We start from the raw sequence: 21,331 nt of genomic DNA, 5'->3' as shown, positions 1-21,331 counted from the left end.
TATTAATCATAATTTCTTTATCCATTCATCTGATGCTGGGTGCTTAGGTTGATTCGAAATCTTGGCTACTGTAAATAATGCTGCAATAAACATGGGAGTATAAATGTCTTTTCAATGAACTGAACTCCCCTCCTTTGGATATATATCCAGCAGTGGGATTGCTGGGTCATATAGTAGTTCTATTTTTAGTTTTTTGAGGAAACCCCATACTGTTCTCCATAGTGGTAGCACTAATTTACATTTCCACCAACAGTGTATGAGGGTTCCCCTTTCCTTCTATCCTCGCCAGCATTTATTATTGTCTTTGATAAAAGCCATTTTAATGAGGGTGAGATGATATCTTATTGTATTATAGTTTAGATTTGCATTTCTCTGATGACTAATAATGTTTAACATTTTTTCATGTACTTGTTGGCCATCTGTATGTCTTCTTTTAAGAAATGTCTATTCAGATCACTTGCCCAGTTTTAACTGGAGCATTTAATTTTTTCCTATTGAGTTATTGGAGCTCCTTATATATTCTAGTTATTAATGCCTTGTCAAGTGGGTATTTTAGAAGCAAATGATAAAAATAGACATACATTTTCTTCTGGAAATTGATTCCTGAAAACTTAAGGAGCATATGTGCAATGAAGAAGGTATAAATAGGTGAGCACTTCAAACTGAAGTTGAGAAAAGAAAATAGACTATCAGGGAGGGAGGAGGATCATAAGCATAGAGATGATCTCTGAAGCAATCAAAATGAATCCATTTTTCTGAAGGAGAGAACAAAGATAGCAAGAGAATGGCAGTCATCCAAGATTTGAGTCTTTGGGAGTAACCACTGTCAGGGATAGAAAGAAATCACTGTTGAGAACAGCAGGAAAACCAGGATAGTACAAGGTTACAAAGATGTGAGTTTCAAGAAAGGAATGGTCAACAGTGATGTTTGAGAGAATAAGTGGCAGTAGAAGACAGTACAAAAGTTACAGTACAGAAGGGAGTAAATGAAAATATTTAATAGTAACTTCTCAAATTCTTACAGCAAAGTTTTAGAGTAAACCTTATTATTTTCATTTAATAGATGAGAAAACCGATGAGGTTTATAGAGGTTCACCAAGTCATTCAAGGTGGTAGACCTAGTGTTCCTTACATCAAGACCAGTGTTCTTTCCATTTCATTCAAACTATGTCTAAAGAAGAGATTGAGAAAGTATATGCCATGCTTTAAGAAATTTGGCTATGAAATAAAACAGAGAAATAAGACAATGACTGGGGAGGTGGTCATGGGAAAGTTGTGCGCTGCTGGTCAATAGTGTAAACAAACAAGAGAAGGAGCACAGCAGAAAAGGGTCAAATTGAGACTTGGACAGGAAAGATTCATTGCCTGTAGAGAATCAATATTTTGAATCCTTTGAAAGTATTATGGATATACATACAGAGGTTAAAAATATAAAAATGGAATGCTTCAAATATTAAGTACAACTGTTCTCTTTGATAAACTTAGAGAACAATTCACCACCATAGTTACTGGATTTTTAATCAAAGGAAATAAAATGTATAACATTTCCCTAGACTTTCAATATTTGCCTCTTAGAGCTATTTAAGATTGTGAGTGGAAGAATTCTCATGTTTCAGTGGGTATTTCTTCAGCAAGCTAAAGAACACATATGGTTCTGATTATAGAATGATTGTTCTCTGTCAAGACTGTAATGTATTAATTGGTTAAGGAAAATGTGACAAATAAATGATTCAATTAAAATTTCTTACTGTTTTGTTTATAGATAGACCTTAAAGGGCCTTATAATATTCAACATGCACATCAGATTTTTTCCATATTCTATTTTTTCTATTCTAATTAGAAAAGTTCATTATGAAAGGATAAACATTTGAGAATGGCAAAATCACTGTGCAAAAAATAGTGATGGGGGTGAGGGGCTTGCTTTTCTGGATAAGAAAACAATAAAGTCACTGTAAATGAAACTGTATGGTAGTACAAAGAAACAAAGAGATCAGTGTAATAGACTAGAACTCACAATCAAATCTAAGATATTTATAGGAATTTAATTATAATAAAAATGATATATCAATTAGGATGATTTTGGCTGCAAGCAGTAGGGAACTCTAAATCAAACTAGCCTTAACATTAAGGAAATTTATCACATTATAGGAAGTCCAGAGGTAGGAAAGGTTTCAGATTTGGTTGATTTTGTGACTCAATCCTGGTACTCAAGACCAAGTTCTTTCCATGTCTCTATTTTGTTATCTTGAATGTTGGCTTCATAATTAGGCTTATAGCAAGATGACTACAGTTTCTCAAGAGACACATCCAGATACAATTTTCCAAAGGAAAAAAAGTGATCTATAATCTTGTCATGGCAAAAATGCAGATTTCTGCACAAGTCTCTTACTGCATTTTTTTTTCATGTCTAATTGACCAGCATTTAGCCACATGCCCACTCCTACACCAATGACAGGGAAGGGAGGTGGCATTACTTTGAGTAGCACTACTGCTATAAGAAATTGGAAACCCATTTCACCAAAGATTTGTTTTAAATCCTAAATAAAATTGATGATTGGATAAAGAAAATGTGGTACATGTGTGTGTGCACACACATGTGTATACACACACATACACCATGGAATGTCACTCAGCGATAAAAAATAATGAAATCATATCTTTTGCAGCAACATGGATAGAACTTAAAGCCATTATCTTAAGTCAAATAACTGAGAAGCAGAAAGTCAAATGCTGCATGTTCTCAATTATAAGAAGGGCCAAATAATAATTACCCAGGGGCATAGAGAGTGGAATAATAGACATTGGAGACTCAGAAGGGCAGGAGGTTGGGAGGAAGGTGTGGAATGAAAAATTACCTAATGGGTATACTAATCTGGTGAGGGTTACATAAAAAGCCCAGACTTGGCCGGGCGCGGTGGCTCACGCCTGTAATCCTAGCACTTTGGGAGGCCGAGGCGGGCGGATTGCTCAAGGTCAGGAGTTCGAAACCAGCCTGAGCGAGACCCCGTCTCTACCAAAAATAGAAATAAATTAATTGACCAACTAAAAATATATATACAAAAAATTAGCCGGGCATGGTGGCGCATGCCTGTAGTCCCAGCTACTCGGGAGGCTGAGGCAGTAGGATCGCTGAGCCCCGGAGATTGAGGTTGCTGTGAGCCAGGCTGATGCCACGGCACTCACTCTAGCCTGGGCAACAAAGTGAGACTCTGTCTCAAAAAAAAAAAAAAAAAAAAAAAAAGCCCAGACTTCACCACTATACAAAATATCCATGTAAAAAATCTGCAATGTACCAAATAAATCTATAAAAAATAATTATATCAGTCAATAAATAAATAATAAAATAAAAAAATCCTAGATGAACTTTTAAAGACTTTTATATAAAAAATAAAATAAAAATCTTTAAAAAAATAATCTAGAAAACTAGAATATAGCTTGAGGGTTGAGGAGACCTTTTATATGATAGGAAATCTGAAAACTATGAAAGAACAAAATATATTTGAATAGTTGAAAATTTTTAAATTTTATATAGAAAACAGATTCCATAAATAAAATAAAAATTAATATAGATTAAGAAAAATATGTTTAAAACAAACAACATATGACAAGTTAATATACTAAGAGTTCTTATATATTGGTTTGAAAAGATAGAAAACTCAATAGAAAAATGAAGAACAAACCGAAAAGGTCAAGTATTATTTTAGAAAGATACTCACCTAACTTTAAATCAGAGAAATACAAATTAAAGTGAAATGAGATATTACATCTAACCTCTCAGAAGGGAATATAGGGAAAAATGGTATTCTGTTTTATCACTAGTAAAAATGTGTGTTAGAGCTTTAATGAAAAGATTTGTTAACATACATATACATATATCCTTTAATGAAGGAGTTCTACTTTGAGGTATTTGTTTCATAAATATAAAAGAAAATCACAGTTTATGTAAATTAACAAAAGAAGTCTTGATAGAAAAAGCAAAATCATAAATTGTCATGTTTCTTTGTACAATCTCAGCTACATTTAATAACAATAAATAACTATTGACACTGAACTAACAACTTTTTTTTTTTTTTTTAGGGACTCAGAGGTGAAAAGGGCTTTAGAGGTGAAACTGTAAGTTTAACTAAATTTGTGACGATAGTATCCCTGACACTAGACTGTATGCTCCATGAAAGCAAGAACTTTGTTAGAGTTATTCATTATTATGTCTTTGTCACTTATAGAATAAAAACAAAGTTACAGTTGTCAGGAAGTATTATAGAATTAACCTATGTGGTATATTGCAGTGAAATCAGATAAGCTCTAAACATTTTAAGAACGTGCCAGTCACATACTCCCCAGATCATTGTATGAAACAGAGCATTTGCTTTGTCAGGCATCAGGAGAGGAGATGTGGGTCTTCTTCACCAGTTCCAGAACAAGAGCACTGCCAACTCAGTTTAGGTATACACCTACTATGTCCAGTCAGCACCAAAGAGAGCTTCAAATCATTAGTTGTTTATTTCAGCCAATTAGAAGCAATGGTGAGAGGATAAGCAAAAGGTACACAGCACTTTTGTGACCTAAGTAGCTTGTACTAGCACTATTTCCAACATTTCTAGGATGCCAATTCTTCCACATTAAAGAAGATATTTTGTAAAGGAGCCACCTCCCCAGAGATTGTGCTGAACTTAGTTTTTAACAAAATTTTTATTGTGTATATTTAAGGTATACAACATGATGTTATGGGATACATATGAATCGTAAAAAGATTGCTATAGTAAAGCAAATTGATATCTTCATCATCTCACATAGTTACCCTTTTTGTTTGCTTGTTGCAGCAAGAGCAGCTAAAATCTACGTAGCATGGGATTCATGCTGAACTTACTAAAGCCACAGCCATAAACAGTGGACAGACATGGAATGAAATGACAAAGATTGAAATTAAGTACATAAGGCCCATAAGAATAAACTTAAATATAGCAATAAAGTCTTGATTCAAAAGTAAAGAGATTACATAGTGACAGCCGAGATTTTTGCTTCTCATCATATAATATGCTTGGGACTCAGAATAAGGAAGTTTCAGTTATAATAATTATCTTAAAAAGGAAAATTATGTTATTTCAGATAGCCTACGAATCCCTAAAGGGCATTCAAATAGATGTGTTCAATTTGCAGAAATGTGACCCCCCACCTTTTCTCAGCAGACTTAATATAACAGGAAGCAAGAGCACATGTACACAGTGAAGCCACATCTCCCAGGAGAAGTGAAAAGGGGAAAGGAAAAGCAACAAGGCTTGGAATTATCCCAGTTTCCACACCTGTCTGGCTCTGCGTGCCTCCTTGACGTCCTCTCCAAGTACTGTGGCTGGAACATAAGTTTCCGTCAGGATTAGGAAACCTCAAGTACCTATGACAATGTCACAAAGCATTTTGTGTAGAAAAAAATTGGGTGGTTCTGATGGATTACAAACTCAATGAATTATGACTGCAATCTTGGGTTGTGCTGGTAGAAATATAGCATCCAGAATAATGCAGGTAGTGGCGCCAGTCAGGCAATCCCTAAAGAGAAGTAGGGACCAAAGTAAAGCACATTCAGAAAAGGGATCTCTCAGATTGGTGAAGGATCTGAGGGGAGCCATGTCTGGAAAGACCAGCTGAAACAGCCTCTGACAGATTCTATAGCCTGATCTCATCCCTTTCCTAGTCCTTTCTGTTCTCTTCTCTCTTCCTGGCTTTTGTACCTACCATTTCTCTACCATACTCTTTATGTATGGTGGAGAGTTCCATGGAGAGTTCCTATTCATCTTGAGGTTTTATTTAAAGATCTTTACTCAGGGTAGACTTGCTGATGTTTTGGTCCCACCCCTACACATAATCCCTAGTACCCAGGACCTAGTACACTGCCTGGCACCTGTCCTTCAGTTCTTCACTTAAATATCCTTTTATCAGAGAGGCTTTTCCTGACTGGCCTCTGTGAAATAGCAGTGCTCCCACCTTCTTCCTTATCTTTCCTTAACCTGTGTCCTTACCACTGACATATTGCATATTCATTTGGTTTTTTGTTTATTGTGTCTCCCCTCATTAGACTGTAGGCTCCATGACACGGACATTTTATCTGTTGTTATTATTATTGTTTTTTGTTTTAACACTGTGTCCCCAACCCCTGACAGCACCTGTCTTATAGTTGACATTCAATAAATGTTTCATGAATTATTGGTAAATGAATTAGAGAAGGTTTGAGGTATTGGAACATGATAGTTGTCCTCAAATATTTGAAATATTGTCTTATGAAAGAGAGGATAGAAATAATATGAGTAACTCTAGAGGACAAAATTTAAATGATACATTTAATGAATCGTATTTTCAGTTTCTGTGCTCAGCTCCCTGGGAAACAGCGAGCTCCATGAGGGCATCAGGGTAGGCCACACGTGGCCTTCTGGATCCCTAAGTGGGGACTTTTGACTGTATCCTTTAAATAAAGGGATTTGTTCTGTGAAGTTTGGATTCTGTCGAAGGGCCACACCTGGGGATCTGGAGGGCCACATGTGGCCTTGAGGCCGCAGGGTCCCCACCCCTGCTGGGGTCTCAATGTAGAAATGAACTGCCTAATAAAATAACACTGCACAACAAGATAGTCTTACAAGATAGTGAGCACCTTTCACTAAAAGCCTAATCAATCTCTCTGAGTTACTGCACTGGCATTCCTGCACAGAGTAGGGAATTATTAATAAAAGAGATACCTTTAACTTCCCTTCCAGATCTGAGTGTCTGTGATTCTGCATAAAAGAAAAATAGATAAGCCCCCCGCCCCACAAAAGAACTAACAAAGGCATAGAACATAAATAAGTGTTCTTGACAGTGGAGGTTAATTCCCATCATCTCAAAATACTGTTCTGACTCCATCCACTTCTCTCATTCTTTGTCACTGGCACCCTTGCCAGAGCATCATGATCTCTCTCTTGGACTCCCGACTTCTTTTCATTGCTTCCACTTTTTCCCCACTATAGTCTACTCTCTACATAGTAAATAGAGTGATACTATTAAAGCATAAATCAGGTTATAACACTCCCCTCTTTAAAACCCCTTCCTTTGACTTTTTCTTGCACTTAGAATAAAATCTAAATTTCCTTTGTTGACTTACAAGGCCCTACATGAACTAGCCCTTGCTTGCCTCTCCAATCTCACAGTATATCACACTCCCCATGCCAACTACATGGACCTTCTTTCTATTCTCTGAAATATGCCTTTCTTTAGAAAATTTTTTCACATACTATTCAAATGATTGGTTTTATCTCAATATTCAGGTCTCTATTCAAATATCATCTTAGCATTCCCTGAGCACTCTGTCTCATTATTTCTGGTCATTCTCTTCCATATATCCTGTTTTGTTGATAAAACTAAACAATATTTGGAATCGTTTTCTGTTTTCTTTACTAGAATGTAAACTTCATGAGAGCTGGAAACTTTGTTCAGTACATTGGTTATCAGTGTCTAGAACAGAACCTGCCACGTAGTAGGTAATATTTGGTAAATAAATTGATAAATAAATGAAACTATGCCCTAAAATTAAAAAGTTAACAGCCATTTCCAATTCAAGCCTGGTAAAGTAGTATTTCGAGAATTAACATGCTCAATAGTTTTTTGCTCTGTGGATTACCATAGTTCTTTTCATAAATAAGGTACAAATCCCAGTACCCAAGGGAAGGAGGAACAGGCACAGTGGCATTTATTGTAGGCAATTAAATCCTACTGAAAGAAAGGATTAACTGGCACATTAGAATTATGAGTTTATTCTGTTTTTATTGTTGAGTAACTGATACTAAATATCTTTTTATCACCTCTTTCCTCTGATTTCATTATAGTTTAAGGAGCTTTATAAAGGTAATCTTTTAATTCCTAGAGATCATTCTGCAATTACTTTAATCCATAAAATGTGCCATTAAACTTTTTTTTCTCTATGTTCTATGGAAAAGTTTGGTACCATTTCTTATACTCTCATTGGGATGTTTTCAGTACATTCTACAGGTTTGTTTTCTTTAAGGGGACAGTTTAAATAATTGACTGGCTAAAAACGCCTTGTCAGTACTGTGTTTCAGAATATAATATCCTCCTGGGGATCAGTCTCAGATAATACCAGTAAGTGGGGCATTTTGGAAACGGATTTTATTAGCTAAAACTTACTGTATTGAGATAAATAAGATGCTCAACTCTTTGTACAAAGATCAGATTTACAACAGTCTATCAAATTGGGCTTTATCAATCTTCTTACCAAGTTTTATACCTAGACCAAAGAATGATTCAATGACTTTCAAAAAATACAAAGAAGTTTACAGCTCATTACACAACACATGAAGAGTAAACCCTTTAACATAAACTTGGGTTTCTTAGTTAGAAAGCTTCATATATTCTACAACTTAATATGGTAAACCCTAGAATTGATCCCAAGTAAGTCCTTTCCACCACTGAGAGAGTTGTTTCTATATTGCCATCTATAAAAGAGTTTCTTTCCTTTCTTTTCTATACTTGTTCCTTCTCTGCCTGCCTATAGGTTATATTTAAAATAAATCCCTGGATACATATGTCTTCTGTAAACATAGCCAGAGTTTTGTGGTGTCCCAAGAAAAACTCCTTAAAGATAGCAAGTAGAATTCTCTCCTGTTCCCTTACTTTAAAACTATTATGTTATTGGCAAATTAATCTTGAAAGATTACAAAAATTTCCTGGTTTCTATGAGACCTCAGACATTTTTAGAATATAATTTAGTAATTTTTGGAGTAAGTAATTCAAAGAGGACTGCTGGGAATAATGGGATACCATTGGTAATAAAATAAAATTTTAACTCATAACAGAAATAATATCCTAGTGTCAATCATCTGAAAATGATTTTGACAAAATTTCACAACTTAAAACATAACTTAAAGCCATAGAAGAAGAAAAAATACAGCCAATATCATACTGGATGGGGAAAAATTGAAAGCATTCCCACTGAAAACTGGAACCAGACAAGGTTGCCCACTATCTCCACTTCTATTCAACATAGTGCTAGAAGTCCTTGCCAGAGCAATCAGACAAGAGAACGGACTTAAGGGTGTCCAAATAGGGGCAGAAGAGGTCAAACTCTTTGCTGATGATATGATATTATGTCTAGAAAATCCCAAAGATTCAACCAAGAGACTCCTGGAATTGATAAATGAATTTGGTAAAGTTTCAGGATACAAAATCAATGTACACAAATCAGTGGCATTCATACATGCCAATAACAGTCAGGCCAAAAATCAAATCAAAGATCCAACACCTTTTACAACAGCATCAAAGAAAATTAAATATTATTAAACTATCCATAGTACCTAAAGTGATATACAAGGCTCTAGTAACCAAAACAGCATGGTATTGGCATTGGAAAAGAGATATAGACCTTTGGAACATGACTGAGAACCCAGATATAAAACCATCCTCATATTGTCATCTAATCTTTGACAAAGCAGGCAAAAACATACACAAGGAAAATAATCCCTATGCAATAAATGGTGCTGGGAAAACTGGATAACCACATGCAGAAGATTGAAACTGAATCCCCACCTCTTACCTCTTACAAAAATCAGCTCACAATGGATGACAGACTTAAACCTGAGATGTGAAACCTTAAGAATTCTAGAAGAAAATGTCAGAAAAACTCTTACAGACATTGGCCTAGGCAAATAATTTATGAATAAGACCTCCAAAGCAATCACAACAGCAACAAAAATAAATAAATGGGACTTGATCAAATTAAAAAGCTTCTGTACAGCCAAGGCAACTATCATTAGAACAAATAGACAATCTACAGAATGGTAGAAGATATTTTCATGCTACACATCTGATATAGGGCTGATAACAAGAATCTATATAGAACTTAAGAAGATTAACAAGAAAAATCAAACAACCCCATCAAAAAGTGGACAAAGGACATGAACTGAAACTTTCCAAAAGAAGACAGACTTTATAATGGCCAGCAAACATATAAAAAAGTGCTCAACATCTCTAATCATTAGGGAAATGCAAAGCAAAACCACAATGAGATATCACCTAACTCCAGTGAGAATGGCCTTTCTCAAATAGTCCCAAAACAACAAATGCTGGCTTAGAAGTAGAGAGATAGGAACACACACTGATGGTGGGACTGCAAATTAGTACAATCCCTGTGGAAAGTAATTTGGATATATCTCAAAGAGCTAAAGATAGAAATACCATTTGATCCAGCAATTGTGCTACTAAGCATCTACCCAAAGGAAAAAAAGACATTCTGTAATAAAGACATCTATACTCTAATGTTTATGGCAGCACAATTCACAATTGCAAAGCTGTAGAAACAACCCAAGTGCCCATCAATACATGAGTGGATTAATAAAATATGATATTTGTATACCGTGGAATATTACTCAACTACAAAACACCATGGTGAACTAGCGCCTTTTTTATTATCCTAGATAGAGCTTGAGCCTATCCTTTGAAGTGAGGTATCACAAGAATGGAAAAACAAGCACCACCTATACTTGCCATCAAATTGGTACTGAGCAACACTAAGGTGCTCACATGGAAGTAATATTCATTGGGTGCCAGTCAGGTGGGAGGGGGCAGATAGGGTTGGGCAAAGTCACAGCTAATAGCTTCGGTGTACACTGCATGGGGGAAGGGCAAGCTTGTAACCCTGGCTTGAGCGAGGCAAAAACATGATATGTAACCAAAATATTTGTACCCCCATAATATTCTGAAAAAAAAAAAATAGAAAAAATAGAGACCAAAATCAGAATGAAGTTTTAGATTAGCTGCTTCATTTTTATAGCATATTATTTAATGAAAATTAGTAAAGAATTTACTGAAGAATCTCATTGATGTTTTCTCAAATATTTCCTCTAAGTTAATGTATCTTCACAATTCTTGATTAGCAGAATTATTTTATTTGCCTCTAATTTAAAAATGAGGAGGATGATTTAAGCATTATAAGGAGAAACTTATATAAGGAGAAATATGTCCTAAATATTAACATATTAAGAAAGTAAAGCATATATGTATATATATATTTTTAAATTCATAGATTGTATAATTCATTCAAATGAAAAATTATCAAACTTTTAAAATTCAATTACGCATTCCCCTTATATTTATATAGACTTCAGATTTGAAATTTCCATCCTGTGTGCATTTTGTATACTTCTTTCTCCAGATACAAAACATGAGGGAAAAAATTGATAGAAGGCTTGAAAATCACAATTCTAAAGTGAATGTTAGAGATTATCTTCACCAGACCTGTTATATTACAGTTGAGATACCTGAGATCCAAACTTTCAGCATCTCACTCAAAGATATATAACAAATTAATTACAAAGACAAGATAAGAGCCCAGGTCTCCCAATTCCCATGCAATTGTGTTTTTCTGTAAATCATAGTGCCTCTCAGAAAAAAAGGGTCAGAAGCAATTTGGATGAGGAAGATCTCCACCTGTATCAAGAGTAGCCCAACCACCAACATGGTAGCTTGAAGGGCAGATTCCTGTTTGCACTCATGCCTTATGTCTTGTGATGCTCACTGATTCTATCCCAATTACATTACTATCTAATAAATCTTACTTAATATTATTAAACTCTCTATTAAAGCTTTTTAAATCACTGATTCTTGACCAGGAGCCTTTTGCCCCCACCTACCCCAAGAGACATTTGGCAATACCTGGAGACAGTTTCAGTTATCACAAGTGGGGAAAAAGGGAGAGATATTAGTGGCATCTAGTGAGTAGAAACTAGGGATGCTGCTAAACATCCTACAATGGAAGCTTCTTAATTTATAATTAAGAAAAGGGAAAGCTCTCTACAACTCAGCCAGCCTAAAGTAAAGATCATGAAGCTAAATCAAGATTACATTTACCTAAAGGAAATTACATAAAGAAACAAAATGAAGGAATTTACTAAAAGGAAAAGACTAACACACCTAGGTTCAAGGACTTGCAGTCATCAGTATTTTTAAATTCTGATGACACAATGTTACTTTTGGAAGATCATATGCAAATTCTGCAATTAAGTAGAGAGAAAATCTATTTTCAATGGCAGTGCTTTCACGATAGTCAAATAACAACTATAACCATTCACATTAATTTGGTTCCCCTTTAGAAAAATAACATAGGCAATTATAGTTTTGTTATAAACTTCTTTCTATAGTATAAGAGTGAATCACTTCTCCTTAATGCTGTACTAACTAGAGTAATAACAAAGAACTAATAAAATGTTGTATTGTTGGAATCATACTTTGTTTTACTTGGCTATTTGCCGTATTCTATGCAGTTATTACCTTGGGGTTGCCCTGCCCTGTCTTGCTGGACTTGAAGTATTTTGTTTGATCATATTTGTGGTGATCTAACTTGTTCTGGGTAACAAGCAGAAATGAACTGAAAACCAGCAGTAGAAATAGTTTCTTCATTCTTCTATGATAAATTCCTCTTTCAAAGTCAAAGATAGGACAAATGTTTTGTACTGAACCATTGGTGAGATTTTGCAAATGTCATAAATATGCTAAGTGGGATAAAATATCACAACTGTTTATTAGTTTTATAAAGTTGATCCCAAATGGAGCAACTTACATAGCCAAATTCACTTTAAGCCTCTGTATATTTTGAAGGCTATCTCTAACATGACATTTCTGTAACTTATGTAGTTTCGGAGGTACAATTTTTGTACATTCTCTGCTTAAAATTGTAATCATAAACCATGCAAATTTAGAAATGTCCATCAGGCATAGTGTTGGAATACTCTACACTTTTTAAGTTACTATGTGTTGTTTGTTCTATCACAGTATACTTAGAATCAATAGCTTTGGCAATAAAAGATACATAATATTAAGTCAAGCATAGTGTCAACATTATTCAATACTCAGTTGAAGTTAAATTTTTCTTTGCCATCTTTTAACTATACTCGGTGTGATTCAATATAGTCTTAACATTCAATTCACCATCAAGTAAGTTAATTTTTAGCAGATGTACAACGTCTTCAAGCAGTCTTAGCTATTATAACTGTTGTTTCATTTTGAAAAAATGTCAACATAACTTTTGACATCTTACTATACACATTTTAACTTTTCTAGTTTCTAAATTAATACTTATTAATTTTAACAGTGTTCATTCATTTAATTATTCAATTAAAAATTATTGAATACCTACTGTGTTTAGGCATTACTCTTGTTCCAGAAAATGAAAAGGTGACTAAGACACTTTAAGGATCCTTAGAGCCTTTCCAGTGTGTTCTAGAAAATAGAAAGAGAAGTGGTTAGTTGAGCAGGGGAGAAGTGGCACGAGTGCTAAGAAAGGTGGGTATAGAGTTTTAAAGAAGTGTTGGAAGAGAAATGACCTTCAACAAATAGAAAAGATAGGGAGGAACATTCCTGGTCAAGTACATAGTACATGGAAGACAATGCCTGTGTGAAAGAACTTGGGCAATTGAGAGATCTACAATTAGTTGGTTATAGATGGTGTGTAGGATATGTTGGGGGAAGTAAGTGGAAATGAGGACCAGACCTTGAAGAAGAGGCAGCAGTGTACACTGACTACAAGCATATTCTTTTGTATTCAGTTGACTTGGATTTTAATCCTACCTCTGCCCTTTATTTGCAAGTTTACTTAACCATTCCGTTTTTTTAACTGCAAAATGGAAATATAGCACACAACTTGGTACATACTAGGATCTCAATAAATGATAGCTATCACTATTAAGAAGTGTATACTTTATCCTCTAAACAATAAAGAGCCACTAAGGTATTTTAACTAAATAATGATATGATTAGATTTCCATTTTATAAGTAGAATGTAGTTAACTGAGTGGAGAGAATAAAGTCAGGAAGTCAAATTAGGAGTACAGGCAAAAACATTATGTCATAGTACAGGGTGCTATAACAAATTACCACAGTCTGGGTGGCTTAAACAGCAGACATTTATTTCTCACAGTTATGGAAGCTGGGAAGTCCAAGATCAAGGTGCCAGTGATGTGGTACCTGGTGAGAGCCCTTTTTCTAGTTTGTAGAAGGTTGCCTTATTGTATCGTCACATGGTAGAGAAACAGATCATCTCTCATGTCCGTTCTTATAAGGGCACTAATTCCATTCATGAGAGTTCCAGCCTCATGATCTAATTACCTCGCAAAGGCCCCACCTCTAAACACCATCACATTGGGGATTAGGGTTTCAGCATATGAATTTGGGGGGAACACAAGCATTCAGTCCACAATACATGGTTAACACTGAACTAAGACAGTTCCTGTGAGGATGAAGAGATTTGGAGGTAAAATCGACAGCAGTTGGTAACCATTTTATAGGTAGATTAAGGAAAAGGAAGTGTCTGAGAGCACTGAAGTTTCTATATTTGATGATTAGGTGGGTGCTAGGTAGAAATAACAGGAAAAACATGCTTAGACAGTATCAACATTTTTAAATGTTACATTTATAATAGTTTATTAAAATAAGCAATCCAGTTTCTAGTAATATCAGTAAAACAGGAAAGAAAATATCCAGCTTGTTCATGAACATGGGTGATAGCTAAGTACAAGAGCATATAATTTCAAAATACTAAGACAATTTTAAATTGTGTAACTTACCTGACACAAAAAAGCAATGACAGTAGCTACATATTAGTTCTATTCTCAACCAGAAGCATAATATATACTTATTGTGTTCTGTCTCCATTTCTTCCAGGGTCCTCAAGGACCGAGAGGTCAACCAGGGCCTCCAGTGAGTTTATTTACATTTACATCTGTTTACCATTGATGCTTATATTCTTGGGTTGTCCACTAAATAAATAATTTTTAAAATTTGTTATGTTCTAGGGTCCACCTGGAGCACCAGGCCCAAGAGTAAGTTTTCTTGGTTTGGTTTTATCTTAATATGTCATATTAACTTTTTAAAGCTTCTTGTGTTAACTCACTGTTAAAAGGTATCCCTCTTGCATAACTCTTTTCTTTTTCCTAACCTGATATGGGGCTGTCCCTACTACATTAACTTGTTAAGTCCAAACCTCGGACTTCTTATCTATAAAATGGAGATGCTATCTCCTACTTTCTTGGGTGGTTTTAAGTATCAAATAAGAAGCAAAGCATTCAGCACAGTGTATGACACATGATATGTGCTCAAAAAATGCTCATTCCCTCCTTTTTCCTACATCTAGGTCCTCACTCTCCCTTTTTAAATGTTCTTTTTTTCCAGCCAGAGTTACCCACTTCTTAGGTTTTACATTATTCCTTCTAAGTTGTTGGTGGCTACAGAAGCCTTCAGACTTCTCATGCATTTGCTTGTTATCTGATTACTACAGCCTAAAGCTTGCTACCCTTGTCTTTGGGGCAACACTTGTTACTTCTGCTATTCTTTTGGTTTTCCTTATGCTTTGAATCCAGTCTTATATTCAGCAATCCTTATCTTCCTGACTTTGATATGTCATAGCTGCCTTCCCAAGAAAGAACAAGTTCTAAAGGACCATACATTGCTGACAAATTAGACAGGTATTTAATGGAAATTTTCACTAATTTAAGTGTCATTTAAATTCCTGTCTCACTTGAAAAATGTGTATGTTCCTATCTGGCCAAAATGAAGTAGGACATGTGACAAATTTTTGATATGAGCAAAATGTGGATAAAAATACATATATACTTTGAGGAAGTATTAGGAAGATTAAAAAAATATATGTGCTTGATACATTATAGGTACTCAATAAATATTAGTTTCCTTCTTTTCTCCCTTTCTCTCCTTTCTTTCTCCCTTCTTGGTGAATATGAATACATGTTTACATGTATAATACTGTTTTTCTGGAACTTGCAGAGTCTATTGTAGGAAAGTGGCAGTGGTAACATTAAGAATAAGACTTCTAGAGCAGAAGTCTAAATGACAATGAGAAAACACCTGCTTGTTCTTTCAGTCAGCTTATCATTGTTCCTTCCATGAAACTCTTCTTAATTCTAACCCCTCATCAAACTGCAATACAGAGCTGATCACTTCCCCTTCTTCATTCATACTTTATTCATACTTACTTACTTATTTTAATGTTTGTCTCCCCAATTAGATTGTGAACCCTCTGAAGTTACAGACTGTCTTTTTTAATTTATTTTCTGTTTGTTGGATGAAAGCATGCATGCATACATGCATGCATACAAAATAGGTCACATTTCTTAGGAAATTTCAGTGGAAATTCTCCAAACTAGAAGATTCCACTTGTAACAACACTTGTCATTTTCTGTTTTGTTTTGTTTTGTTTTGTTTTGTTTTTTAATAGCAGCTGTCCTAATGGTTGTGGAGTGGTATTTCATTGTGGTTTTGATTTGCATTTCCCTAATGATTTGTAATCTTGAGAATATTTTCATGTGTTTATTGGACATTCATATATCTTCTTTGGGAAAATGTCTATTCAAGTCCTTTGCCCATTTTGTGAATTGGGTTGCTTGTTTGTTTTGTTTTGTTTTGTTTTGAGACAAGGTCTCACTCCGTCACTGGGGCTACAGTGCAGTGGCGTCATCATAGCTCACTTAACTTCGAATTCCTGGGCGCAAGCCATCCTCTCGCCGCCACCATGCCTGCCTAATGTTTTTTTTACTTTTTTGGAGGGTGATGGAGTCTTACTATGTTGCCCAGGCTAGTTTCAGTTTTTATTTATCTGGGAATGTCTTAATTTTTCCTTCATTTTTAAAGGAGATCTTTACTGGATATGAAATTCTTAGTTGATAGTCTTTTTTTTAGCACTCTGAATATGTTATTCCACTACTCCCTCACCCTTATGGTTTTTGTGAGAAATTAGCTATTAATCTGCTTGAGGATCTGTTGGACATGATGAGTCTCCTTTCTTTCTGCCTTCAAGGTTCTTTATTTGTCTAAAGCAGGCGTCCTCAAACTATGGCCTGCAGGCCACATACAGGCCGCCTAGCACATTTATCCAGCCCTCTGGGTGTTTTTGCCACCACTGCTTGTCCTGCTTAGCAGCCGACTCATCCCGGGCCCACAGTGCGCGCTCTCCAATGGTCTGAGAAAAAGTGAACTGGCCCCCTATTTAAAAAGTTTGTCAACCCCTGGAAAGCACTCAATAGTTTGATTATCATGTGCCTAGGGAAGATTGTGGAGCTTCTTAGATGTGTAGATTAATATTTTTCATCACATTTGGAATGTTTTAAGCCATTATTTATTTGAATATGTTTTTGCCCCTTTTTCTCTCTCCTTCCCTTCTGAAACTCTTATTATGCATATGTTGGTATGCTTGATAATGTCTGATAGGTCTCTAGGTCCCTGTTCATTTTTCTTCATTATTGTTTTCTTGCTACTCCTTAGACTGGGTAATATCAACAAACTTATCTTCATGTTAACTGATGCTTTCTTCAGCCTACTGAAATTTACTATTGAGCCTATTTAGTAAATTTTCATTTTAGTTATTGTACTTTTCAGCTCCAGAATTTCTATTTGGTTCTTTTCTATAATTTCTGTCCCTTTATTACATTCTCTATTTGGTAAGGCATGTTTGTCATACTTTACTTTTGTGGACATGATGTCCTTTAATTTTTTGAATATACCTAAAATAGCTAACTTATAGTCTTTGTCTACTAAGTCTAACATCTGGATTTCCTCAGGGACAGTTTCTATTGATAGCTTTTTTCTCCTGTATATGGGTCATACTTTCATATTTTTTTGCATGTCTTATAATATTTTTGTTGAAAAATGGACATTTTAAATAATACAATGTGGCATCTCTAGAAATCAGATTTTTCCCCCAACCCTAAATTTGGTGTTATTGCTCTTTATTGTTATTGTTTGTTTAGTGACTTTTATGAATTTTATAAAATCTATATTCATTGACATGTGTGAGCAAATGGCATCTCTGCTCAGTTAGCTTAGTGGGCAGCTATTAATAATTTTCTTAAGAGACTTCCTAAGTGATTTTCTTAACCGGTAAGCCTCTCAGTTTTTGTCAAGGGGGTCTGTGTGCACACTGGGGCTCCTCTTCAATGCTAAGCCAGTCAATTGACAACTACAACTATGCCTTAGCCTTCATGTCTGCTGTCACAGAGCCTGTGCCTCAAAGTCAGTTAGAAGGGAGAGCTTAGGGCCTTCTCGGTCTTTCCTAAATATATGCACAGCCCTATGCATTTGCATGGATTTCTAGAGTCCCAGAAATATGTCAGAGCTTTTCAAAATCTCTATGGACATCTCATTCCCAACTTTTTTTTTGTAAGCTTTTTGGTTAGCCTATTGTTTTCTCCAATTGTTTTCTATGCTTCTGGCAGCCAGAGTCAAACAATTTTCTCTAAATGTTTTTGGAAAAAGGCTTTTTGCATTGATGATCTGAGTCAGGGAACATAAAGACAGACTTGCACATGGTGACTTCCAGGAAGCCACCAGACAGGTCATATAATGACAATTCCCTAGAAATGAGTCTTTGAAATAATGCCAACCCCATTCTGTTTCTTCCCATGGCTATCAGGCTGGTGGTTTTCATTGTGATGGCAGGCTGTTAGTTTTGTCAAAAGACAAATTACAACAAATTTAGTTTAAAGGTCTAATTGGATTTTATTTGAGATTCCAGAATCAGGCAACACTTCATTCTATAAAATAGAATGAGTGTTCCAGTGGCTGAGCAAAGGGGATTGGCTTAAAAGAGCTGAAGAAAGCAGAAATAAAAAACCAAACGAAGATCAATCATTTCAAAGTTACTCTCTTTATAGGTTCAAAACAGAGAGGAGACTTCCTCATTCCCTGACTCAGGTTGACTGGAATCTCCTGATCTTTGGAAAACTGGCCCATTTCAAAGTTCAATTTGATTATACATGGTACTTAGCACAAGTAACTCCATTCTGGTTTGATCTGGTCTTCTGGGGCCTAGTGGAGGAGGCTGGTCCAAAACAACGGCCCCCATAAACTATAACAGTTTTCAAGATTACTACAGAGCTGGAAAGATGAGCATGGGAACCGGGCAAGTTAAAATTTCATAAAGCTGAGTCAGCTCTTTTTGGAAAAATAAATGCTCCTTAGATTTCTTCCAGCATTTTGTTAATTTCTATAATTCTGAAAACTCGGTGACAATTTTTGCCAGTTTTCTCATTTCTCATTGCTTTTATAGAAGAGAGAATTCTGGGAGGTCCTTACTCCACCATTTTTGCTGTCTCCTAAATCTCTCATCTTGAGTACAGATCTTTTTAATATTCTGTGTGATAAAATGGAAGAACATATAAAGCACTTATGCTACACACTGAAGTTTAATAGTTGCCTCAAGTGAAAGCTCTGTACAACTGTTTGAGTTGCAAAGTCAACTAACTGCTTTTATCATGGAATATCATTTTTACTTGACAGAATACCAGTGTTATTTTTTTTTATTTCAGAATATTATGGGCATTCAAACATTTTGGTTACATAAATTGCCCTTGTAGCATTTGAGTCATAGCCACAAGTGTGCTGTTCCCCCAGATAGATTGTATTGCAACCATTAAGTGTGAATTTACCCATCCTCTCCTTTCCTCTCCCACCTGCTTGATTTCTGATGAATATTATTAATATTTCTACATATGCACATAAGTGTTGATCAGTTAGTTCCAATTTAATGGTGAGTACATGTGACTACCAGTGTTGCTACCAATGTTATTAAGAAATGAGTATTTGACAGAAGCTTTCTTGAAAATGAATGAAGTAAGCCTGCCATTTCAAGGAAAACAACTGGCCAGGCGTGGTGGCTCATGCCTATAATCCTAGCACTCTGGGAGGCCGAGGCAGGTGGATCACTCAAGGTCATGAGTTCAAAACCAGCCTGAGCAAGAGTGAGACCCCCGTATCTACTAAAAAATAAAAAAAAATTAATTGGCCAACTAAAAATACATATTTTAAAAAAATTAGCCTGGCATGGTGGTGCATGCTGGTAATCCCAGCTACTCGAGAGGCTGAGGCAGAAGGATTGCTTGAGCCCAGGAGTTTGAGGTTGCTGTGAGCTAGGCTGACGCCACAGCACTCTAGCCCGGGCAACAAAGTGAGACTCTGTCTCAAAAAAAAAGAAAAAGGAAAACAACTGACAGAATTTGATGCCAATGATAAATTTTAAGCATTCAAGTAAAAAATTCAAATTGGGGAAAACTTGTGCCTATTACTATGAATTTGACAGCTTTCTAGTACTTACATTTCTCTCATAAGCAATTATGTTAACAAATGTCGTTTTTAACATTAAGTAATGACATTTGCCAGTATTTGAAAGATCTCTGTAATCCCATGAATCAGTATTCTCTGAATGATCAATGCATAATGTTAACAAAATCAAGCACAGGAAAAAGATTCTACCAAAGTATAAGATAACCGTTGATCTTAATGTAAAAGAGTACAAAAAGTTCATTGGTGTGGGTTCAGTTTTCATATTGCAACTAACCTTTAGGAAACTACTACTTGTCAAGTTTGGGTATAGCATCAAAGAAGAAAATCCATAATTATCTGAAGAAAGCTACTAAAATACTCCTCTTTTTCCAACCACATGTCTCTATGAAGCCAGGTTTTCTTCATATATTTCAACTAAAATAACATACCATGACCAATTAAGTAGAAAAGCAAATATGAGAATTTAGTCATTATCTATTAATCCAGACATTAAAGAGACGTACAAAAGTGTAAAACAGAGCCATTCTTCCCACTTTTTGTTTTTTTTTTTTGTTTTTTGTTTTTTGGTTTTTTTTTTGAGACAGAGTCTCACTTTGTTGCCCAGGCTAGAGTGAGTGCCATGGCATCAGCCTGGCTCACAGCAACCTCAACCTCCGGGGCTAAGCGATCCTCCTGCCTCAGCCTCCTGAGTAGCTGGGACTACAGGCATGCGCCACCATGCCCGGCTAATTTTTTGTATATATATTTTTAGTTGGTCAATTAATTTATTTCTATTTTTGGTAGAGACGGGGTCTCGCTCAGGCTGGTTTCGAACTCCTGACCTTGAGCAATCCGCCCACCTCGGCCTCCCAAAGTGCTAGGATTACAGGCATGAGCCACCACGCCCGGCCTCACTTTTTGTTTTTGAAAATACAATTTTTATAAAAATATTTTATTTAATTAACATGTAGTGAGTTTGTTATTTAAAGCAGTTAACACATAAATAGTTTTAAAATTTATGTTTTGATTTCTATGGTAAATATCAAAAGTTATAACTCACATAAACAAAAGTTTTTAAAGGCCCTTAATAATATTTAAAAGTGCAAAAGGATCCTGATTCTGAAGAGTTTGAGAACAACTTTGCTAGGTTTTCTGATTAAAGCCCTTAATCACCGACAGAGGACCAAGTGGAAAATATAAAGGTGGCTAGTGTTTGGCACTTAATTCAGTTTCCCATATTTAGTGCCAAGATTTTTGT

The 21,331-nt window shown here is 35.5% G+C and overlaps 1 protein-coding gene across 1 annotated transcript in view; it reads left to right on the top strand.

Moving 5' to 3' along the window:
• Window positions 1–21,331, top strand: part of COL24A1 (collagen type XXIV alpha 1 chain) — a 279,723-nt gene that overhangs the window by 246,348 nt on the left and 12,044 nt on the right. Inside the window, exons 52-54 of the mRNA XM_076010342.1 lie at window positions 4,078–4,113; window positions 14,689–14,724; window positions 14,820–14,846. Of these exons, the coding sequence (XP_075866457.1) occupies window positions 4,078–4,113; window positions 14,689–14,724; window positions 14,820–14,846 (99 nt within the window). The remainder of the gene's footprint in view (window positions 1–4,077; window positions 4,114–14,688; window positions 14,725–14,819; window positions 14,847–21,331) is intronic.

Source organism: Microcebus murinus, chromosome 2 (genome assembly GCF_040939455.1).
Source record: "Microcebus murinus isolate Inina chromosome 2, M.murinus_Inina_mat1.0, whole genome shotgun sequence".
NCBI lineage: Eukaryota > Metazoa > Chordata > Mammalia > Primates > Cheirogaleidae > Microcebus > Microcebus murinus.
The sequence above is the reverse complement of the archived record's forward strand: the minus strand, read 5'-3'. Positions and strand labels throughout refer to the sequence as shown.